General features: G+C 36.5%; 1 protein-coding gene across 8 annotated transcripts in view; it reads right to left on the bottom strand.

Annotated features, from left to right (window-relative positions):
* Positions 1–6,884: 6,884 nt before the first annotated feature.
* Positions 6,885–25,790, bottom strand: part of RAD21L1 (RAD21 cohesin complex component like 1) — a 30,522-nt gene continuing 11,616 nt past the window's right edge. For 4 of the 8 annotated variants that reach the window (XM_049869828.1, XM_049869830.1, XM_049869829.1 and 1 more), the window contains 9 exons: positions 24,825–24,995; positions 23,549–23,644; positions 22,511–22,624; positions 19,452–19,678; positions 19,112–19,211; positions 18,142–18,266; positions 14,635–14,733; positions 11,986–12,075; positions 6,885–7,238 (listed from right to left, as the gene is read on the bottom strand). In XM_049869828.1, the coding sequence (XP_049725785.1) occupies positions 7,050–7,238; positions 11,986–12,075; positions 14,635–14,733; positions 18,142–18,266; positions 19,112–19,211; positions 19,452–19,678; positions 22,511–22,624; positions 23,549–23,644; positions 24,825–24,995 (1,211 nt within the window). In that variant the 3' untranslated portion in view covers positions 6,885–7,049. The remainder of the gene's footprint in view (positions 7,239–11,985; positions 12,076–14,634; positions 14,734–18,141; positions 18,267–19,111; positions 19,212–19,451; positions 19,679–22,510; positions 22,625–23,548; positions 23,645–24,824; positions 24,996–25,790) is intronic. The other 4 variants (XM_049869832.1, XM_049869831.1, XM_049869833.1 and 1 more) reach the window with 4 other exon arrangements.

The following is a 25,790-nucleotide window of genomic DNA, read 5'->3' as shown; positions in this document are numbered from 1 at the left end:
TAATGTAGGGGTCATCGTGGGTCAAAATAGACTCAAGGGCAACTGTTTTTTTTTTTTGTTGTTGTTTGTTTACTTAAATTGGCACCTCACTGTCTCCCATTCAACATCACAGGGGAAACAAAGGAATCAAAGAATCCAGAAAACTGGCTTCTTGGCCCAGTTTCTTCTCTGCTCCACGTGTGGGAAGCGGGGTGTAGTAGGAATGGGCCACCTCCTTCTCAAGCAGTCCTGCCTAGCTGATCAGTCATTCCTCTGCTCAAAACCCACCAGAGGATTTCAGACTCACTCTGTGCCATCTGCCGCCCCTCACTCCACCTCTCTGATTGCATTTTGCATAGCTCTCCTCCTCACTCACCTCCCTCCCACCAAACTGGCCTCCTAACTGAGGCTTCCCCTTCTGGGTTTTGCATTTGCTGTTCCCTTTGCCTAGAACACCCCAAACATCCACATGGCTCACTCCCTAACTTCCATCAGGAAGGACTTCCTGGACCATCCTATATAAAACTGTAACTCCCCCCTCCTCCCACCCCTTTTGGCCCTTGTTTGGCTGATTTCATCACTAGCTGATATACTGTGTGTTTACTATTTGTTTATCTGTCATTTATCTCTCCCACTAGAATATACACTCTGTGAAGGAAGGAACCTTGTCCCCTCCCACCCACCCACGCACTATACTCCCAGTGCTTAGAACAGTGTCTAACACACAGGAAGTGCTCGACAAATACTGACTGAGTGAATGACAGAGCAGGCACACATTGTGCCAGGCCCCAGTCTTCTGTAAGGACCTTAGTCCAGATGCCAAGCTAGAAGTCCTTATGTCTTAAGTCTCTTAAGACTCATCAGCCCTTAAGTCTCTGTCTGCTCTTAGCGAGGCTGAACTTGGTATCCTCTACTCTCCAGCTCAAGCTAACTTTTCCAAGAGAAGAATTTTAAAGTGACTTTACTGACTTATGTCATGACTCTGCAGTAATGACCTGGTGAGGAATAGTCAATATTAATAATGCACATGAAGAAATAATTATTTAAACTTACTGTTATTTTTCAAAGTTAGATTTTTTCTGTAGCTCTGAGGTTAGTTTTTCCTTAGATTTGCTGTATGTTCATCACTTTTTACAACAAATGCCTACAATTTTTTTTGTCATTGGTTATATTTCTCTCTCTAATTAAATTGAGTTCTCTTGTAAGATGGCCATCATTATATTATGCTTAGTGGGGAAATATGGTGAAGCAACTGTAGAAACTATAGTTGAAAAAGCCAAGTGACATGAGGAGGCCTGCTGTCTTCAACACTAATGCTGTATTAGTAAGTTAGCTGATAATATGTTTTATCTTCCCTAAGGCCCACCTAAATTACATATATATATATATATATATATATATATATATATATAAAGACATATGAAGATTTCTGGGAGATGTAGCCTTCTAAGTACCAAGTAGAAAAACACAGGAGACAGATAAAAAAAAAAAAAAAGTTATAAATGACATGCTCAGAAGTGATCTGGTACTAAACAAACAGAAAAACAGTAATTAGATGTCTTCCTTTAGTTTCACTTTAAATGTTAAAATAGTTACCTTTCTGTATATATGTTGTTGTTAGGTGCCATCGAGTCAATTTCAACTCAGAGAGACCCCATGTGACAGAGTAGAACTGTTCCATAGGGTTTTCTTGGCTGTAATCTTTACTGAAGATATATATATATATGTTGTTAGTTGACGTCGAGTTGATTCCGACTCATGGTGACCCCATGTGTACAGAGTAGAACTGCTCCATAGTTTTCAAGGCTGTGACCTTTCGGAAGCAGAACACTAGGTCTGTCTTCTGAGGCACCTCTGAGGCAGCCATAGTCATCTTATGGACCCTCACCTTCCCCAGTAGTTTGGCTTTCGGCTAGTAGTGGAGCACTTAACCATCGGTGCCAGTCAGGGCTCTCTCTCCGTCTCCCCCGGTGGCTCTGTGGGAGATAGACCTGGTGATCTGCTTCCGTAAAGATTACAGCCAAGAAAACCCTATGGAACAGTTCTACTCTGTCACATGGGGTCTGTCTGAGTTGAAATTGACTCGATGGCACCTAACGACAACTTACATACATAAAGGTAACTATTTTAACATTTAAAGTGAAACTAAAGGAAGACATCTAATTACTGTTTTTCTGTTTGTTTAGTACCAGATCACTTCTGAGCATGTCATTTATAACTTTTTTTTTTTTTTTATCTGTCTCCTGTGTTTTTCTACTTGGTACTTAGAAGGCTACATCTCCCAGAAATCTTCACAAGAGTTCTCCCAAAACCAGACAGCACCTCCACACCCATTATTTCCATCTGGAGTAGTGTCGGCTAGTAAAGAATTTTCTCCTGAGCATTATAGAGCAGATGACTGAGAAGAGAGCCAGTGTTTAGTTATAACGTAAATTGTAATAAATGAGGATTATAAGCATAAAGCAAAATAAAATGATTCCAAAGGAATCTGTAGTTTTTGTTTTGTTTTGGAACAGGGTGGAGAGATGCGTAGGGAAAAATATATTCATATGTACGGACTAAAGGTTTATGCTTTCAGTTTGGGTTTAGCAAAGTATCTAGTAAAGCTTCCTGCAAGAATATCCATGTATCAAGAGCACTGATACATGGAACTTAAATGTAAAATCCTTAAAGTAGCTTCACATTTTCAAATTAATTAACTTCTCCATGGATAAAATACTAATTTAAATTTCTAAGAATTAAAATGGTGGAATACACAATGAGGTGATAAAACCAAACCCAACCCAGTGCTGTTGAGTCGATTCCAACTCATAACGACCCTATAGAACAGAGTAGAACCGCCCCATAGAGTTTCCAAGGAGCGCCTGGTGGATTCGAACTGCCGACCTTTTGGTTAGCAGCTGTAGCACTTGACCACTACGCCACCAGGGTTTCCCAATGAGGTGATATACAGTTATAATTCAATATCCCCAAATAAAAACTAAGAAAAAAAAAAGATTATGTACTTATCATAACTACAAAATAAATATAATCCTGCTATGAGGCAGTTCTTTCCTGCAGACTAACCTCTGGGCACCAGCCATAGTCATCTCTTGGACCCTCACCTTCCCCAGTAGGTTGACTAGTTGGGAAGTACTTACATAGTTATCTATGTAGAAAATCCTTGGGAATCTACCAAAAACAAAACAAAACACAACCAACCTTCTAGAACTAAATTGTGAGTTTAGCAAGGTCGCAGGATAAAAGGTTAACCTACAAAAACCAATGTTAATAATGAAAAAAATCACAGAGATGAAGAACAGATTTGCAACTGTCAGGGTTAGGTAGGAGAGGAGGGAGGGAGGCAGCTGTGGCTATGAAAGGGTGGCAAGAGTGATCCTTGTGATGGAACTATTTCGTTTCTTAACTGTGGTCATTGCCACACAAATCTACACATGTGGTAAAATTGCACAGTACTAAATACACACACACACATGCATGTAAAACTGGCAAATTCCTAATAAGGTGGGTGGATTGTATCAATTCCTGGTTGTGATATTGTATGATGATTATGCCAGATGTTACCACTGGGAGAAACTAGGTGAAGGGTATATAGGATCTCTCTGTATTATTTCTTACAAATGTATGAAAATCTACAATTTTCTCAAAATAAAAAGTAGATTAAAAATTGGCTGGAACTCATACATTGCTAGTGGAAATGCAAAATAGTACATTCTCTCTGGAAAATAATTCGGTAATTTTTTATAAAGTGAAACATACACTTACCATGTGACCCAGCATACCACTTCTAAATAGTTACCTACCCTAGACAAATGAAAACTTATATTCACACAAAAACTTTAGATGCTGCATATGCTCGTATTTCTACGTAATTGCAAAAAACAACTGGAAATTGAAGTTTAAAAACAATATTATTTAAAGTAGCTCCAAAAATGAAATATATTAACATTAATCTAACAAAATATGTGCAGAATCTGTATGCTGAAAACAGAAAAATGCTAATTAAATGAAAGAAGAACTAATTAAATGGTGAGATGTAACATATTCATAGATTGGAAAACTGAACATAGTCAAGGTATCAGTTCTTTCCAAATTGTTCTAAACATTTAATGCAATTCCAATAAAAATTCCAGCAGGAATTTCTGTGGATATAAACAAACTCATTCTAAAATTTACATGGAAAGATTAAAGAATTAGAATAGCCAAAAGAATTTTGAAAAAAAAAAAAAAAAGAATAAAGTTGGTGAATCATACCACCCATTTTTAAGGCTTACTTTATGAAGCTATGGAGCACTAGTGGCACAGTGGTTAAGTATTTGGCTGCTAACTAAGAGGTCAGCAGTTCGAATCCACCAGCTGCTCCTTGGAAACCCTATGGGGCAATTCTACTCTGTCCTGTAGGGTGACTACGACTCAGAATCAACTCGACAGCAAGGGTTAGTGCAGTATGGGTGAAGGAATAGACACACAAGCCAGTGGAACAGAATGGAATTCAGGAATAAAATTTTTAAAAAACCTAACCCATTGCCGTCGAGGTGATTCTGACTGATAGCGACCCTATAGGACAGAGTAGAACTGCCCCATAGCATTTCCAAGAAGTGCCTGATGGATTCGAACTGCCGACCTTCTGGTTAGCAGCCGTAGCTCTTAACCACTACGCCACCAGGATTCCAGTCCAGGAATAGACATACACAAATAAGGCAAATTTATTTTTGATGAAGGTACAAAGGCAAATCAATGGAGAAAAAATATTCTTTTCAACAAATGGTGCTTCAATAATTGGAAATCCACATGCAAAAAAACTTTGACCTAAAGCTCATAGTTTATACTTTTTAATTCTTATTAATTACAATGTAACTGTGTAAGGTAAAAATCTTAAACTTTCAGAAGAAAACATAGGAGAAAATTTTAAATGACCTGGGATTAGGCAAAGAGTTTTAAGACGTGACATCAAAAGCACAATCTATGAAAGAAAAAAAATGATACACTGGACTTCAATGAAATTAAAAACTTCGGCTCTACCAAAGACACTATTAAGAGAATGAAGACAAACTACAGACTAGGAAAAAATATTTATAAAACACATGTATGACAAAGTACTTGTCTCCAGAATATATAAAGAATTTTCCAAACCCAACAATAAGAAAACAAACAACTCAATTTAAAAAGAGGCCCAAAACTTGAACAGATGCTTCACCAAAGAAGATATTAAGAAAGCACATGAAAAGATGTTCAATATCATTAGCCATTAGAGAAATACAAATTAAAACCATGATGAGATACCACTATATACCTATTAAAAAATTTTATTTATTTATTTATTTATTTAATTAGAATGGCTAAAATAATAATTAAAAAAATGCTGACAATGCTCAGTGCTGTCAAGGATACAGAGCAACTAGAACTCTCACACATTGTTAGTGGGAGCGCGAAATGGTACCTCCACCCTGGACATTTTGCTAATTTCTTATAAAGTTAAATGTATGCTTACCATATGACCCCATAATCCCACTCTTAGATATTTACCCTAGAGAAATGAAAACCTATATTCACATAAAAACTGTACACAAATGTATATAGCAGCTCTGTTTGTAATTGCCAAAAACTGGAAACAATTTAAATGCCCTTCAATGGGCGAATGGATAAATAAACTGTGTTCTATCCAGACAACAGAATACTACTCAACATAACAAGGAATGAACATGCAACATACATGCAACAATGTGGATGAATCTCGAATATATCACGCTGAATGAAAGAAGCCAGTCACAAAAGGTTACATAGTATGTTATTCTCTCTATAGGACATTCTCGAAAAGACAAAAACTATAGTGACAGAAGGTGTTTGCCAGGTGTTGGAGCGAGGGAAAGATGTGACTACAAAGGGATAGCACAAGGGATTTTTTAGGATGACGCTATTGTTCTGTACCCTGATTGTGGAGGTGGGTACGGGAATCTACGCATGTGTTAAAATTCATAGAACAAAACACCAAAATAAAAAGTCAGATTTTCTGTATGTTAATTGAAAAAACTTAAAAGCAATTTTGACATTCAAACCTTAAAATTAACATATTCGAAGAGGCTATTTCAAATTTAGTTGCTTGTAGCGTAATTCCAGAAACACCACTATTTTAGACAGCACCATCGGCTTCATTTTATAGTGTACTATGGAGCTCACAGAGCATCATATGAAAATGTTCTAACTCAAACTTCAAATAAGAAGAAAAACAATCGTTGTTAATGTCAAAATACGCTCACTAAACACCAAGTAAAAGAATATTCATTTTAGAGACTTTTATTCAAATTGTAGCTGCAGACAACAAGCTGACCAAGTATTGTTAATTTTTTTTAACATAAAAAGTAGATTTAGTTTTGCTGACACATTAACGGTGGTTATAATAATCATTAAATAGTAAATAAAAAAGGTTAAATAACCTCTATGTAGACTAAAAGCCACTCAGGTAATTTAAAACATTAAAGATGAATTTCATAACTCATTTGCTAAAATTTTAGATTAAAAACCATGGCATTAGGTCAAATCGGGGATGATATGTATTAAAATAAAATAAATTATTGTCCACAGGAAAATAAAAAAAAATAAGATAGTATTAATTATTAACTAACTCTATTAAAATTTAGATAAATAACCCAACGCAAAATAGCCTTTAGGAAACATCGCTGAATGTTTCTCAAAAGCATATAGTGTTTTAAAAAATGTATCCTACCTAGCTAAATGCAACATTGAAGTGGGAGAAATGATAAATGCTATATATTCAAATTAAAACCAAAAACCTGTTGCCATTGAGTCGAATCTGACTCATAGCGAACCTATATATTCAAATTAGCTAAGTTAAAAAAAAAAAAACTTAGCTATAATTAAGCATTTTTTTAAGCATATAAGTTTCCAATTCTGGATATGATTATTGTGAACTTACAGACAGAAAATAGGAAGTCTGCTTATCTATGAAATGGATTAGACCTTCAGCTGCTTCCAGATGACTTCTGCATTAAACTGAACAATTGACCCAGAAATTCTAGTGATGACATAACCCTGCATGTTCTGCATTTCCTTCACATTTTATGGAACGTTGGTCCCACTGTAGCTATAATATCTGCATACGGAGCGTTCTGGCTCAGCTCAATAGCCCGCTGTTTTTTTAGGACAAGAAAGCTATAAAATTTGGCAGCTGTTCGTTTTCGGTCACAGTTCTTGCAGAGCTTCATCAGACTAAAGGACTGTATTCCCATCTTGTTGGATTCCTGGAAAAATAATTGGAAAAGAGAAAAAAATAAAAGGGAAACATCATTAGAACTACAGCAGGCTTAATACACCGTGGATACATAGTGAATGACAAATGATATTTTTGATAAGTTACTGAAATTATTAAATGGAAAAATACAAATGACTCTTTACTAAACTTTTAAACACATCATTGGCCACAGAGCACAAGTTTGATACATTGAGAAAATGTATGCAAAATAATTCTAAAGGGTTATATAAATGTCTAATGTGCTATACATCCATTAGACATTTTTGGAAAATGATGTTAACATAAACGGTTCCTGTGGAAAGCACAATTAGTTTGGACTAATTGGGGGGAAAAATCCACAGGAGTTTGGGAGGCTTCAAAATATGGTGAAAATTACCAGCCAGTCAGGCTTCTCCTCAAAGGCCCTAGAGGTGGCAGTGACTATAAACAACTCTAGTGGTAAATGAAGGAATGATGTTGGCCCAATGGTTAAACACTAGGCCGCTAACCAAAAGGTCAGTGATTCAAACCCACCAGCAGCTCTGCAGGAGAAAAGACCTGGCAATCTTCACCCATAAATATTACAGCCTAGGAAACCCTATGAGGCAGTTCTACTCTGTCATTTAGGGTCCATGACTTGAAGGCACACAACAGCAGTGGTAAATGTAGAAATAAATACATATGGACATTACAATGGCAAGGGAATATGACTATGTAAACATCTCCCAGTTTCTTTGCACAAATGAAAAAGATGTTGGATTCACCATAGGGTACCTATGTGTCTACCAGAAATAACTGAGGTGGAAAAAAGTATTTAATTATGGATAACGATAACTCCTTTTATGAAGACCAGAACTGGAAAGTAGATTCCCAGCAGAAAAGTATAGTTTTTTTGGTTAGAAACACTATAGTGAATACTGGCCAGTAACCCTGTGAGTATAGAACTCCTTGGATAGCTGTGAAGCATTTTTCAAAATACTATATACAGGTTTTTTCCCCCCACTCCATAACATACAACAAATTAATAAATTATCATACTTTATCTGAACCAAAGAAGGGACCTAGCGTCAGTAACTTTTCAGAGATGGCATTCCAAGTCTTTGAAAGAGCCCAGGGGCTCCGCTGGAGAAAAGACCTGGAGATCTGCTCCAATAAAGATTGCAGCCTAGGAAACCCTATGGGGCAGTTCTACTCTGTCCTGTAGGGTCACTATTAGTTGGAATCAACTCCACAGCATGTAACAACAACATACTAAGTCTTCATTTATTCCCTCCCTTGAGGAGACAAGATGTGGACTGGGTAGTTTTTTCCCTGGGGTACAGCAGGGACACATTTTCAATTTCAAGCATTCCTTAAAAAAAAAAAACCTAAGGGAAAAATATGCAAGATTGAACAGACATGCTTATTTCTGATCCCTCCAGAAACCTCTCTAAAATGAAAATGAAAAAATAAAAAGTGTCAAAGGAAAGAGATAAAGACAAAGAAAGTAGAGAAAGCTAAATCCTAACTGCCATATGGAAGGAAAACCAGCAAAAAAAACAAGCCACTTTGAGCTATAGAATATAGAACCTTGGAAAAGCTCAGGAATTGGAGGCATTGGTATGTCTTAAGCATGGGATGAGAGGTAAAGCTGAAAATAGGATAAATCCTTGAAAATCTCCTTGGGAGCAGTTAGACCCTCAGGTCCACTCCACCACCTCACAGAAACAGGGATCTACACCTCCCAGACCCCAGGAGGGAGGAGAAAGCTGCCTTTCTGGAGATACCAGTCACTGAGGCTCTGAACTTGGAACACCAGGCACCGTGGATGGTACAGAAGTGTCATTCCACAAATAGGAAGATCCCCAGCCTCTCCCTTATCTCCTTTTGGTTCCCAAACCACTGACATCATGCTTATGTCCTCCCTGGCAGTAGATTTAAAGACTAGTGTGGAAAAACTGACCATTCTGAGGAAAAAGACCTATAGATAATGATACCTGGGGTGTCCCATTATAAAGACCACAAGCCCACAGCCCCACCCATTAATACATGGCTTCCAATCAGCTTTTTGGTATCTCACATAAAAATAGACAACTAAAGATCCACCAAGTATTCGAGTAAAATCTGTAACATGAAAGATCAAAAGAGAATGGACTCAAGGGAATCATTAAGGAAATAGAGACAATGAACAGACCAGACACAAGTTCTAATCTCTAAATGTTAAGAGAAGACACTGCATCCATGAAAAATCATTAGGATGATAGCAAAAGAACACAGATCCGAGGTTGCTTGGGGGAGGGAGGATGGGAGAGTGTGAGGAATGGGAGGGAGGGACTACCAACGGGCACAAGGAAACTTTTTGGGGTAATAGATATCTTCACTATCTTGACTGTGGTTATGGTTTCATACGTGTAGACATACATCAAAACTTATCAAACTGTATACTTTCAATATGTGCAGTTTGTTGTATGTTAATCATACCTCAATAAAGGTGTTAAAAAATGAAATAATGAATAAATCAGGACATCATAAAACAAAACAGTTAACAATAACAACAACAAACCCTTAGAAAACAAACAGGCAAAAGCAGAAATAAAAATCCAATAAAAACTGGAAAATAAAGCTGAGGAAATCTTCTAGAGAGAAGAAAAATAAAATTGTAAAGGAAACTAATAAAGGGGAGAAAACATTTTTATAAAATTAAAGGAGCAGTTCAGGAGATTCACCATGTGATCCACAGGCAGTGTAGAAAGAGAGAGCAGATGAACAACAAAAAGGAAATTCAAGAAATAATACAAAAAAATTTCCCAGACTCAAGGACATGGCTTTTCAGATTAAAAGAACCTACTGCATGCTCAGCACAATAAATGAAAAAAGACCCCTACCAAAGCACATCATCATGAAATTTCAGACCACCAAGGATAAAGGAAAGACCTAAAAGCTTCCAGAGAGAAAATAAAGGTCACATACAAAGGATCACCAACGAAGGCAGTGTCTGACTTTTCAATAACAGGATGACAAACCTAGAAATGTTGCAAAGCCTTTGATATCTGAGAGAAATTACTTCCAATCTAGGATGCTAGATTGGAAATAGCATCATGGGAGATAGAAACTTGAAGAGTCTCTATCTCCCGTGCTCTCTTTATATCAGGAAATTATAAGAGGACGTTAACCACCAAAACATTCAAGATAAAGGAAGATCAAAGCACCAAGAAACAGGGGAACTAATAGGGGAAAGAGACAAAGGAGTTCCCACTTTTATGGTAAAGGGATGTCCCAAAACAAAAACTGTGGAGCAGATCTACAGAGTGACTAGTCCAGATCAGAACAAGAGGATGATGAGTTCTAGGAGGGATACTTCCAAGGGAAAAAAACAAGGAAATGATAGATCAATTGATATGTTTGAGTATATTAAAAGGGGTTTTATTGTACTATCAGAGAGTTTGGAAAGACACTAAGAAAAATGAGGCAATGATTAAACCCAGAAAAATAATTGACAAGAAAAAAATATAATTAGACTATGAAGCTTCAATGTGAACTAATTTTTGCACAGTCCTTGTGGCAGCAACTGCTGGTTGTCCCTAAATATCCATCCTTCTCTTCTTCCATAATAATAGATTAGCTGGGCCAAAGGGAAAGTAGAAGGTCGTCAAAAACGAGAGAAACTCCCAATGAGATGGATTGACACAACAGCTGCAAGAATGGGCTCAGACATCCAAGATTGTGAGCATGGTGTAGGACCGGGCAACATTTTGTTCTGTTATACACAAGGGCACTATGAGTTGGAGCTGACTTCCTGACAACTAACAACAACAGAGTTGTCAAATAAATAGGTGTGGCAATACGGTTAAGTTCTGGTCAACAGATATCAAAAGTGGGACCCACAATTTCTGTGCTGATTGGAATGTGGACATGGTGGGTAATTAGCCACTGTGGACCATGAAAATGAGGACAAGAAGGTAAAGGGAACTTGAGTCTCTGACACTTTTGTAAGCATAGCTGTCATACCAAATTGGACTTCTACCTCAAAGAGAAATAAACTATCTTTTTTAAGACACTGGTATCTTCTCTGTCTGTCATAATCAGACCTGCATCATAACTATTACAATTAAAAAAAAAAAATTAGAACACGGTAAACACTGAATATTGATTTAACCAAAACTTGTGCTAAAAATATATTGAGGGAAGAGGTAACTACACTGAATTTTCACTTTCTGCCTGAAGAAGTCAATACATAAAATTTAAAGCTGAAATGTCAAGAAAGACCAGTAAAAACATATTTAAAAAAATACGGACATATATACTAAAAGGAACATTTTAAAGAGTTTAATATACTTATCTCTGGTGAGCAGGACTTAGGGATAAGTCAGGGTGGAACAGAGGACTTGTCTTTCATTTTCAGCCTTATAGCATAGTACTACTGAACTTTTAAAATTACATATATGTGTTATTTTTATAAAATAAATTAAATTTTAAAATTCCCTGATAGTTCTTAAACTCTTATAAACTTAGTTACGTATTGAGAATTAGTTGATAGAATGGGCACAATAGATGTACAAATATAGGCCAGAAGTTGATTAGAACATGTAGACACCCAAAATAAACTCCTATATCTAACCCTGGGTGTACCACTCAAAATCATCTCTCTTTAGCAGAATTTGGCTCCAAAAAAAATAATGAAAACTACTTCCTTTTTATCAAGGCCTAGAAGCTTTAAGTCAAACTTTTATTTATTTTTTAAATATAAAAAACAGGGTTGATAAACCCTACCATCTTACCCGTAAGCTATTTAACAGCTGGAGAATTCTTCGATTCCATCTCTCTGCCTCAATATTTTGTTCATTCCCCAATGACTCCTGTTTGAATGACTGATAAATATTACATTTAATCAAATTTTCCTGAATGTTTGGTAAATTTACTGAATGGTGGTAAGTTGCTACAAGAAACACAACTATAACACTAAACCAAAACCAAAACCAAACCCAGTGCCGTCGAGTCGATTCCGACTCATAGCGACCCTATAGGTCCTGACAAATAAGGAATTTGTAGCCTGATAATAGAGAGAATACGACTATGTACAAATACAGACCAACCTTTGTAGGATAACACCTATACTCCTCTGACTACTTTCTGGTAAGGGGCTCCAGAGTAGCAGAAGTTTCTGCAATCTTTATTGATGATGCATCCCAGGGCACTGTGCCCTTACTTTCAAAAGTAAAGTCACCAAAGACAAGCACTTTTGGCTAGGACTATCCTAGTTCTGACGATCTGAATTTAGTTGGCAGGAATAAACATAAAGCTATAGAAAAACTGCCTTGGAAAGGCCTTTTTCTGAACTTACCCAGTGATAATGAAGCTCTGAAAGTAACTGGTGTTTAGTAGTTTATATACAATTGGGTTAAAAATCTTTCAGATTTTGAGGGTGACTTGTCCAAAAAAGATCAACCTACTGTCTGTCATGTTATCAAAATAGATTCACTCTTTTGGTCTTCGAAACTAAACCACCTTAAGGAACATTTCAGTATTTAAAAATCGTCAAGTTGAAATCCCTTAGCAGGAACTCACTGTAAGCCCTTACCAACTAACACCTTATAAACTGAGAACAGAAACTGGGCACAGAAAAGGTGCTGATGAGTTTGATAAAAGAACAAACCTACAAAGGGATGGGGGAAGGGAAGTGGCACAGATCTGACCTACTTTATAATTTTTCGCTAGGCTAGCTCTGACCATGCAACCCAATAGTGTCTGTGCCACCCTTATCACACACCCATGGGCTGTCCCAACAATTTCATGGACTCCAATATTATTTCAGAAAGTTCCAGAATATTCTGTATAATTTTTTTTTTTTTTAAATCATTTGAGGCAGAGGAGACTCAGCCTAGGAGCTGCTGAGTCCCCATTCCCACTAGCTATACTGGCTTCCTGATCCTGTCTATGCTGTGTCCTTTCTCATAGTCCAAAGAGGCTGATTTGTTTATTCTGAAGAATTTTCCAAATCCCTCCAGCTACTTTCTGGTCTGTCCTGGGGAAAATGAGTTCATCTACTTACTAATATTTATTTTATTGTTAAATACACAGATGTTGTTTTTTAAATGTAAAAAGCAATGGTCCAACTCTTTGTTAAAGATCCATGAGGTTGTAGCTTCACCTGTATTGTATAACTAAGCCAGAAAAAGGCTCAGAAGGAATCGTCTGTGAATTTTGCCGAAGCCTGTCCACCTGATCTATCTGGACACCCTACAGTTGAATCCATTGTGAGGAGAGCCCGGTAGATTATTAAAACAGCTGAATTTGTGCTGTGTTGTGGTTTGCTTTACTATGTAGGAAAGTAACCTGTGTTTATCTATAGCAACAAAGAGAGAGTTCAGCTATTTGATGTTTCAGGTAGAAGTTCAGGATATGTATCTATATATATCCTGTTAAGGATTTCAACTTTATAATTATGTATAGATACATACATATATATATACATATATATATATATATATATATATATTTTTAATTCTGTCCTAATATCCAGAGAATTGAGTCTGTTTTCCATGGAAGAAAAAAAAAAAATAATCTAAGAGTCTCAGAACTTATTACAATGATACTTTATTTAAAAATAAATTAATATTAGGTACTTACTAATAATACCTAATATTAATAAGGAAACCCTGGTGGCGTAGTGGTTAAAAGCCATGGATGCTAACCAAAAAATCGGCAGTTTGAATTCACCAGGTGCTCCTTGGAAACACTATGGGGCAGTTCTACTCTGTCCTATAGGGTCCCGGTAAGTCAGAATTGACAGCAACAGGAAAAAAACATATTAATAAATTGGTATTATTTTCTAAATATTGTTTGCTAAAATGTCTTAGAATCTTAAAAATATCTTCAGTACTCTGGGACAAAGACTTAGGCAGTAATGTACAGGAAATCGGGCACATTAGATTTTACTTGCGGTTTTGCTATTGACATGTGGCCCTTTGAGCAGACGGCTTTATTTTCCTGACCTCTAGATGTCTTGTTTAGATATAGGCCTTGAAATATATAATGCTTTGGAGAAAACGTCCAAACATTTTTTGTAAATAGAATAAAATTGAAATATCTTAGAACATACCCCAATGTTGTTCTGTTTCTCTAGAGATGTTATATGACTTAAAATGGTGATTTTCAACATTTTAAAATTCATGACTACTTTTGATAAACACAAAAATTTTTTACCTTTCTTTAAAATTATTTGAAGTTTCAAAATAAATTAAAGACAAACATGTCAAAGCAATTCTGAATATGTTTTATCAAACTACTCTCATACATCTGTTGAGATAACTAATTTAAACTAAAATTTAGAAAGTAAAATGACAGCTCTAAGGACCAATTTTTAGATAAATAAGGCATTAAATATTTAGGAACAAGGTTTTTAAGAATTTTCTTGAGACTATACATACATTTACCAATTCAACTGGACAATTTTCAATTTCTTGTGTCAAGAAGGCATTCTTTAAAGAGGATTCCTTGGCAGCAGAAGAAACAATTTCAACACCCTGCTAAAGAAAATTAGGGCAGGTTAGGTAATTTTGCTGGTAGTTATCTCACGAATAATCATTTTCTTAAATGTTGTAATAACATGAATGTTCATTTCTAAAACTAATTTTACATACTACTGCCTTAGTTATCTAGTGCTGCAACAACAGGAATATCACAAGTGGGTGGCTTCAACAAACAGAAGTTTAATCTCTCACAGTCTGGTAGGCTAGAAGTCCAAAATCGAGGGGAAGGCTTTCTCTCTCTGTCGGCTCTGGAGGAATGTCCTTGTCATCGGTCTTCCCCTGGACTAGGAGCTCCTCAGTGTAGGGACCCCCGGTCCAAAGGATGTGCTCTGCTCCTGGCACTACTTTCTTGGTAATATGAGGTACCCCTGTCTCTCTGCAGGCTTCTCTCTTTTATATCTCAAAAGAGGTTGGACTAAGACACACCTAATCTTGTAAACTGAGTCCTACCTCATAAACATAACTGCCATTAATCCCATCTCATTAACATCATAGAGATAGGATTTACAACACATAGGAAAATCACATCAGATGACAAAATGGTGGACAGTCACATAATGCCAGGAATCATGGCCTAGCCAAATTGATACACATATTTTGGGGGGACACAATTCAATCCATAACAACTAACTACTATCTGCATTCTCAAAATATTATTATTTCTGTGATATTCTAGTATAGGCAGTCCCTGCCTTAAATATTCCTGTTTTCTATATGCCTCCCATAAATACTGATGTTGTCAAGGATTTCATTTTACTTGGATCCACAATCAACACCCATGAAAGCAGCAGCCAGGAAATCAAATGACACATTGCATTGGGCAAATCTGCTACAAAAGATCTCTTCAAAGTGTTAAAAAGCAAAGATGTCACTTTGAGGACTAAAGTGCACCTGACTCAAACCATGGCATTTTCAGTAGCCTCATATGCATGTGAAACCTGGGCAATGAATAAGGAAAACCAAAGAACTGATGCCTTTGAATTATGGTGCCGGCAAAGAGTGTTGAATATACCATAGACTGCCAGAATGAACAAATCTGTCTTGGAAGAAGTACAGCCAGAATGCTCCGTATAAGCAAGGATGGTAAGACTTCATCTCACATACCTTGGACATGTTATCAAGAGGGACCAGTCCCTGGAGAAGGACATCATGCTTGGTAAAGTAGAGGGTCAGTGAAAAAGAGGAAGACTCTCAATGAGATGCTCTGACACAGTAGCTGCAACAATGGGCTCAAGCATAGCAATGATTGTGAGGATGGGGCAGTGTTTCATTCTTTCATACATAGGGTTGCTATGAGTCGAATCAACTGTATGACTTCTAACAACCACCACCTACAAATGGAGAACTTGCACAGCCCTTTCCTCCTTGCTACCTATCCTTTTCCCTCCCATTTCCCTCACCACTGCAGACCTCATATCAGAAATCTCTATGGTTGCTGAGACCACTTTCCTTCGGAGCATTTTACTTAGCCTCAGTCACTGACCTCTGTTCTCACTCCAGTACCAGGTAAGACCCACTGCTGCTGAGTCAATTTCAACTCATAGCAACCCTGTAGGACAAAGTAGAACACCTCATAGGGCTTTTACAGGGGAAAAAGATCTGCAATGCTCCATGGCAGGATTCCTGCCACTACTGCTGGAGCTGTAACTGGCAAAAGGAAAGAAAAAAATGGTGCTAGTGCTCTGCAAGGGGAGGGAAGAAATAAAGAAAAAGCAGAAATTCTCCATTCCTTATCGTCTCCTCCCCTTTTCATTGCTATAAACCATCAGCCTCTTTTTTATCTTCCACCAGTCTCCAAGCTTCATTCCCCGCTGTCATCCCAGATCTTGATTAAGTTGGGAGTTTTCTACAATATAGTTCGAGCTTTCACTTCAGCTTTTTAGAATGTTGGTGGGTATAAGGAGTTGCATTTTATTCTTTAATACACATATTTATGGAGCCTTATGTTCTTCCCTTTAATTTCTATGAATATGCTACATTTTAGATACTCTCAATTTTGTAATTACTTTATATAAAAATTCTGCTTTATGAAGATTTAGGAATGATTAATCAGAATCGGTATCTTCCTGTCCCTTCAGTTTGACTGTGCTCCCATGCCTGAGTGTATTTCACATCTGTTCACCATTTATGGGAGCAGAATAAGCACAAGATATATTCAGAAATATTTTCCACCTCCTCAAATTAGGACAAAGGAATACAGAGTTCAAAAGAACGGGTGCATCAATCTCTTTCCTTCTTTGCACTTCAAACACTTGGGAAAATCTATTCTGTTAATATATCTATGATACATCTATGGTAACTAAAACTATATCTTCCTTGCAAAGTATCATAGACTAAACGAGTTTGCCTAGTCATAATTTTCAGTAGATGCTCTCTAAGAAATGCACAAACCCAAATAAGCAAGAGAGTAGTACTGACAACCTCATATCTCAATATCCAGTATGCAATCAAATATTTAGTAAAACGCATTTTGTTTTAACACATTATAAAATTATCTTTTCTTCCAAGGGCATTCAGTTTCAACGTGAATTGACTTTGAATTCCCTGAGCGGTTATCAAAATACAGTGACGATGGAGCAGAACAGAGAAGCACTAGTTTATTTTTATCTAGTGTGGCAATAATACTCACATAAAGTGACAACTGGAAATATATTTTAAAGCACATTGTTCGCAACTAACTTGTAAGATTTTTTGAATTTTTTTTTGGTTATGGATCTTTAGATAGTCCTTTAGATTCAAGGGCAAGATAATTTGTAGGTTTAAAACATAATACTCTTAGAGGTGGGGAGGGTAAATAGATGATGAGAAATAAAACATAGGTTTATTGGCTAGAGACCTAAAAGATTCCATGAGATACTAAATGTGGGGCCTAGGAGGAGTCTCGTCATGTAGCCAGATTCAAGTACGGACAGTCATTCATTTAATGACTGATGCACAATAGCATTATATCATAATTCATGGTAACAAAATACTATTTCAGTATGAAGCTACTTTTTCTTGTGATTTCCTATTCTAAACTTTTAGGGAATACTGTTCTGGAAGCAAAAATCACGTTTTACCCTGCAGTACTTCTACTGGCCAAAGAAAATGGTAGAAGAATGCAAGATGAAATATAAACTATAAGTATAAGAAAATTTCCCAGAGTCTCAGAGCCCTGGTGACGCAGTGGTTAAGCATTTGGCTGCTAACCAAAAGGTCAGCAGTTTGAATCCACCAGCCACTCCTTGGAAACCCTATGGGCTCCACTCTGTCCTATGGGGTCACTGTGAATTGAAATCGACTCGGCAGCAACTTTTTTTTTTTTTAACACCAGAGTCCCAACATTCCTATAGCAGTCATAAGGAAAAAAATCACCATATCTGTGTCAGAAAATAATACTTTTATGATTCTCTCTGGTTAACCTACCTCAGAGTTAGTATTTTTATTGGTATCTTCTTGAGAGCTACACTTGGATCCATCAATCACATCCTCCCAAGCTTTGGTTTGACTTAAGTCTTGCTGGGAACTTGGGTCTTCCAACATGGAGGTCTCTGAATTGTCAAAGAAGTAGAGAAGGTTTCACCAAATATCTTAAAAAACTTGAATTTGGGATATGGTTGTTACAAAAAAAAAACTTTTGATAGACAACTTAAAATATAAGAATTTAAGCAAAGCATATATAAACTATCTGTATGGTTTCCCAAGTCTCACATATTTATCTTCCCTTTCCCCTCCTCTGACTCTTTATCACATCCACTTCCCATCCTCCATCTCCTCCACATTCACTCCCACACATTCACTCACAAGACAACATGGATAGTCCGTCTCAGTATATTGTTCAGGAGATTTTAATGCCTTCAGGAAGGGTGGCCAGGAAGTAGAGATGCGCTCACTACATAAGTTGAATTTATTATTACTTTATAATTTCACAATAATAACCAGCAATTATTAACACTCCATGTGTCCTCTGGGTGGATGAAAATATCTATGCCTTGGGTTAGTCATATTGCTTAAACGCTATTTTTATCACTGGATGATTTTCATGTTAGTTGTTTTAAAATAAAACATTATCCTGCAGAATATAAAGATTTTCTTTGCTGAAGGTTTGTGAGTACTGCCTTTCGGGATGGGGAAGGAGGGAAAGAGTGAAATCAAGAATAGCCCACGTGGTATATATAGACTTATCTTCTTGATGAAGCCTCTGGGATAAAAAATATCCAAAAAATAGAAAAATGCAATGCTGCTCTAACAATTCATTTTAAGTTTAAATACTCTTCTAGAGATAGTGTTTATAATTAGGAATAAGGAATTGGATTCCATCTTTATTTTGAAATATAAAATGCAATTTTGTTTCCACAACATTCTCCTCCACATTGACAGAATTAGGAAGTCTCACCTACTAGGTTCTGGCTCCCCACTTCTTCCTTTACTGATTCCTTCTGTATAACTTTTCTTCCAAGTTTAAAGCCAGAGGACAGAAAGCATTTTGTAAACAACTGTAAAAATATACATTTTGGTTTCTTGTTTTTATACAAGCAAAGCAATTCAATAAAATACAACCACATATGATACAAAGTAAAAACCATAATTCATACACATACATCTAGAAAATCAATTCAAAAGAAGCAAGGGGGTATTTTCTCACAAGTTTAAATTCCGTTGTATATACGTCAACATGCATTTATTTATTTATAAGCAAGCACCATATATCGATGTGAAAGGACGGCAACGATTACCCTTTTAAGTTTGGCATGCATCACATCCTGAGCGGCAGTTGACAGAAGTGTGTCTACTCCTCCCCTCTTCTTCCACATCATCAGTCTCTGGGTAGGGGGTGCAAGTTCCAAAACCATGAGTGTGTCCGTAAAGGAAGTAAGCTGTTTATGCATCGTTTTGCTACTGAGCTCCTTGACTGGGTCTATGAGCAATTTCCTCTTTTTGCCTTTCCTTTTCTCAGCAATGTCTAAGTATGAGAAGAAGGCACAAATATGATTGGTTGCACTGCTTTTTAAAATGATATTCTAGGCAGCGCTTAACTAAGAAATGACTACCATAATACACCCTACGGAGATGTACTGGGGAGAAAATCTGCTTCTCTCTTCTGAAAATTACACTTTGCAAAGTTTTTGCCTGAGCAGCCAGTAGCTGATGCATTTTGTAAGGTGTTTCCCAAGGGTGCTTAGGGAGGACTCTGTTGACTTAATGGGCAACTGAGGAAATGTGGAGCAGAGGCTATATCGAGAGGGAAGTTACCCAATTAAAAAAAAAAAATTTTTTTTTTTAATTTAAAGGATCTCTAAAATGAAAATTGCCTATGTAACAGGATAACTATTTGAAAAACTAATTTGTAGTTGTCCAGTGTATTTTTCCTCCTCAACTGAGATTCGTACACAAATCCCAAGTAGGTAGCTAGGCCCATGATATTTAGCGAGTTTTACCAGGCAGAAAGCAGAAGCTGCCTGAAGTCAAGCTTTTCTTTAGTAAAGCTGCAAAAGGGGAGGGAGGGTTAGATTTTCCAGAGTGAGTGGAGGTCTGAAACCAAACGGAACCAGAAGGAACAGGAATCTGTTCACTGTTGTGCCTCGGTAAAATCCTGGGAACATAAGAAGATCCTGGAGGGGTTGGCTGTGTGATGATCTCACATGTGGGCTGGGACAGTGGGGACCACAGGATGGTGTTGCTGATGGCCGAGGTCTCCATCTACCTCCAACGCCCCTCCCTTGAACTTTGGTATTACATGGCCTAGGGAGGACGCGGGAGCTATGCAGATTGTATTTCCTGCCAGCCCAATGGGATAGGGGCTCAGGGTTGAATTCGGTAAAGAAAAAATGTAAATGCTTTATTCCTTGCAAGCCTGAGTATATAACATAAAATCCATAGCAATTACACTACTTAAAATGAGGATCTCCCTGAAGAACCTAGTTATATATTAAATTCATAGTTACTGTTTGTTCCTAAAAACATGTTTGAGGCTAAACATCAGAGAGAAGAGATGGTACGTGACTTTTTGTTAATTTTCAAGGGTTGTCCCTCTGTTTCCCCAATTGTAAGATTCCAGAGGTTAGCACATACTCTGGCACAAAATAGGCCCTCAATAAATATGTTGTGAATAAATGAATGCAAGATACCCACCAACTTAATAACAATTTTTGTTGGGAGGGGCAGAATACTATATTAAACAAATTCATTGATTAGAAAATGGTATATCTGAGCTTTGAAAAAAATGTGAAAAAACAGTTCTTGTTGATTAGACTGTTTTCTTCCCCTCCTTTCCTTTTCCTCAGTTTTCTGACTCAGATGACAATTATAGTTCCTTAGATCTTAGACTAAATTCTTACGAATCATACTATCCAAATTTTTATCAATATAGAATAATCTGTACAGGCTGCCTTCACTTGCACTCCACGTGTTCACTCTTTTCCACTTACAATATGAATTCTAACCCTGTCACTCTGCTGAAACAACTTGGCTAGACACCAGCGACCTTCTGATTATCTCAGTCTTTTGGACTTTGTATGGCATCTAATAATACTAATCATCTTTTGAATCTTGAAAACATTTTTCCTCCCATGGCTTCTGTTCCTTCCCTCTCTCTCCAGTCACCTACTCTTTGGTACTTCTTCCTGTTCCTGCACTTTCCTGTCTACTCCCATATGCTATTCTTATGCAATCTGAACTATTCTCATAATTCAATAATGATGATAATAGCTGATATTAAACACTATGTGCCAGGTACTGTGCATCCTTTCATCATCACAATACCCTATGAGTTAGGAAATTGAGGTTTGGGGAAATTAAGTAAATTTCACAAGGTTCCAAAGCTAGTAAAAGGCAAAGCAAAGATTGAAACACAGGGAGTGTAATTTTAGGGCCTGACATTATTATACTAACTCTCAATCTTTCAATGGTCTTCCAATTCCAATGGTCTTCCAATTCCAATGGTCTTCCAACTCACCCTTATATTCTACTACCAATTTTGTTTTTCTAAAGCATTCCTTTATTTTAAAAATGTAATGACTTTCTACTTGCATTAAATTAAATTTTTTAAAAATCCTTAAGCTCAGAATTCAGGGTCCTTTAAGCTCTGGTCCCAACCTAATTAAGGGACTTGCCAACTACTACCTTTCATTCACCTATATTCCAACCAAATTCAACTACTAGTTTGTACATATCCTTTGCTTTTTATAACTTTCTATCTTTGCTTAGAGTATTTTTTAATCCAAGAGTGCCCTTCCCTCAAGTTCAGCTTTTGAAATGCTACCTACCTTTACAAAACTCAGATCAAATGCCACTATGTTCCAAAACTTTCTCTCATCTCCCATACAGATGTAATCTCTCCTTTATCCAAATCTCCACAGGGTATAGTGCCTCTCTTCTGATACCTATGTTCTGCCCTATAATATAGTTGGTTAGCAGCCAAGCTCTTAACCACTGTGCCACCAGGGCCCCGTATTTATTTATCTTCCTGATCAGACTGTAAGCTTCTCAAAAGCAGAAAACTTGTCCCATTCATTTCTGTCCCCAACTTAGTGCCCAACACTGAATAATGGCTCAATACCTACAAGAATTGAATTCAGTTTTAAAATTTCCAGTTTCCCAAACTGGATCTATAGTTTGACCAGGACTAACTATAATGAAAGGATCATCTCATATTTTCTTCACACACTTCTCCTACTGTATTACAAATGTTATTACTAGACTAACCACCTCCTCTAAATATTGCATAGATGATTTAAATCTCATACTAGATAAAATAGTAGTATATCAAAAATTAAAACAAATGAATGAGTCTGACCTGAAACATGAATTGGGTCAAGCGTAAATCCTTCTTCTTCATTTGATAATAACGTGGTTTTATACACTTTTTCATTTTCAGGTAGACATGTACACTCTGGATTATCCAGTTCTTCTAATCAACATATAAAAATAATCACAAAAAAATCAGGATTATATTGTGAGATAGAGAATTAAAGTGAAAGATAAAGCAATTGTACATATATATATTCCTAACTGCAGTCACGGGTTTTTTTTTTTAACTGCAGTCACATCTAAATTCTTAGAATCGTGTATTTAGCAGAGCTGAGGAGGCTCAGAGATTATGCGGTCTGAGACCCATGGTGTTCTGGTGAATCAGGTATCATTACACCCTCTTAAACATGAGATATGTAAGGCTGAGCTACAATCACAGAGGAAGTGAAAATAGTAGTAGCAACCAAAATAAATCACTGATACAAATTTGACTACATCTCTGCTTTAAAAACTATATTCTGTTATATAATTATTAGTTGACCCATACAGAACCATAACTAAACTCTTACAGCCTAATTCTTTTCACATTTTCAATTTCTACCATTGTGCTAGAAAGTAAATGTAACATCAGAAAGAGTGAAGAAGCAAAATCAGGCTTTTAATGCTTAAGAAAAATCACACTAAAAGACCTCAGACCAACTGAGGTACCTTCCCATGAATTACATCTGTAATTTCAACCAAATTATACATAGATTGTCAAACCGTACTATATGATAATTGTTTGCTTTTTTTTTTTTTTACCATATAATATATATTATTTTAACAATTCAGAAGCACAGTATTCTGGCAGAGCATTTAAATGTGCTCTAATACAAATAAACCCAGTCCTAGTTGAATACCTTTCACCGTATCTTTCTCAGAACACAGCTCTCTATTGTCTAGAGTTGGACTAAGAGAGGTTGAGGAATAACGTTCTTTATTATCTTTTACTAAACTATAGCACTACTTAAGCTCAGAAATTCTGAGGCTTAATTTGAATATTAGTATCCGCTCACTTTCTATACAAAGGAAAATTTCAACATACCCACTGTAGTATTGGGAGGTTCAGGAGGTAGGAAAATTTCTTTGTCTAAATGCTTGTCTTCTAACAGGATATTCTCATCATCTTGCAATAAATTGTCTTGAAAAACACAATCATTTTGTAAAGTAGAGTTGAGTCTTTCATTTGTTCACTAACATTTATTAACATTATTATGTACAAGACATTGTGAAGGATACAAACTGAGTGAACCCTATTTAATTAGATTTGATTGATTGCGTAGACAACCACACTTCATGCAGGATAACATAGAATTTCATGTATTTAATTTCCTTTCCTTTATTAAGAAATCCATTTCCAAATGCTTAGGAGTTATTTACTAAACCAATAAACAGACAGTAAGTAGCTTTGTACAAAGCCACATTTAGATTTCAAACCAAGAGGTAAATGTGTTCTAATAACATTTTTTAGTACCCACAGTTTCAAATTCCCTTGGCAGAGAACTAAGTTACAGCCACTGTTTTTTTTTTTAATTCTCAAGTTTCAAAAACTTTGTCATAACTAGCCTTTAATGTGAATTAGAACATTAAAAAAAGATTTGATAAGAAGAGTCTAGTATCTTTAAAATATGTATGTGAGAATTTCCTAGCTTTTATCACCCTAATTCTACGATTATTTTAAAAAATATCCCAAATGCTGGATCCTTTAGAATAGCTGTCCCACAACTTATGTTAAAGAAAAACAACGTTTTCCATTTTACAGTCTAGTATATTTTGTGAGGAATATACTAACCCCATTCCATCCCCTCTGAAAATTAGGAATTTGTAAAGATAAAATAAAGCATGCAGCATTTCACAATTTACATGGAAAATGTGTTTAAGCAGATAACTATTTACTTAAAAAACCAAAAAAAAAAAAAACCTTAATGTTACCTTAATGTTTACATATATCATAGGTTTTGAGGACTTGTATAAACATGTGTTGACCTACATGACATAGACACACGTCTGAAATTCTAGTTTGAGCTAATAAATCTACTAATAAATTGTACTATGCATACTAGTCCCTGTGGAGCTGCTTGCATCTCTTGGCGACCCTGTGTGTGTCAGGGTAGAACTGCGCTCCACAGGGTTTTCAATGGCTGATTGTTCAGAAGTAGATTGCCAGGCCTTTCTTCTGAGGTGTCTCTGGATGGGCTTGAACCTCCAACCTTCAGTTAGCAGCTGAGCGTATTAACCATTTGTACCACCCAGGGACTCCAGTAAATTGTACTAATTTCATTGAAATAAATATACAATTTCTATATGGCTACGCAGCATACCAATCATTTCTCCTGCAGCCCCTTCGTCTCCAAATCCATCTCCACTGTCATAGAACAGAGATTTTTCTCCATTGAGGCTTCCAGAACTGTGTTCAACTAAAAGACCACTGGAATTCAATAATACGTTGTCATCAAAGAAGCTATGTCTTCTGAGAACTTCGGATTCCTCCCCTAAATAAATACATATTATTAATACAGACTTAGCATAGGAAACACAGAATTTTAGGGTTAGAGGGAAATCAAGATACCATTTAATGTAATTCCCCTGATTTTAGACATGATGAAAATTCGAGTTGGGAAACTTAATTACTCAACCAAAGTCACTCAGTTAATCAGTCGAGACTAGACTTCTAGTCTAATGCTTTTTCCAATGCAGTAGAAAAAACATTGCTGAAATATCAAGGGTAGTTGTAGTTATGACATAGTGTAATAATTTCCCAGAAGACAGAAATACTATGTCAGGTGGAATGATTATTTTACTTTATGTAGTTCAAGTTCTGAATGCCCAAGTGTTACTTCACGTCTCTTGTGTTTTTTATTCATAATGGCAGTTTGAAAAATAAGGAACCTATCTGCTTCTTAGGAAATAGAAAGGTGGGTAAAAGTCTAAAGAGTGGGCTTGCAGCATTCATTCAATAAATATTTATCAAGTAACTGTATATTAGTCAACATGCCAGGGGCTGGAGATACGTCAGTAAAAAAAGAGAAACCCAGTCAGCTCACATTAATTCAGTACTTAGCATGTCCACTGTATTACTTAAAAGAAGACACTATTATAATTCTCATTGTACATATAAGAAAACACATCCACAGAAAGGTTACATAACTTATACACAGTCACACCCCTAATAAATGACAGAGCCAGGATCTGAAGCCAGTTCCATCTGACTCCAAAGCCTCTATTCTATACTATACTGACAGTTGCAGGGAATGAGGGGTTTAGGGAGCAGAGGCCATGTTTCCGGA

Source organism: Elephas maximus, chromosome 25 (assembly GCF_024166365.1).
Source record: "Elephas maximus indicus isolate mEleMax1 chromosome 25, mEleMax1 primary haplotype, whole genome shotgun sequence".
Lineage (NCBI taxonomy): Eukaryota > Metazoa > Chordata > Mammalia > Proboscidea > Elephantidae > Elephas > Elephas maximus.
This window is presented reverse-complemented; position numbering and strand designations above follow the sequence as displayed.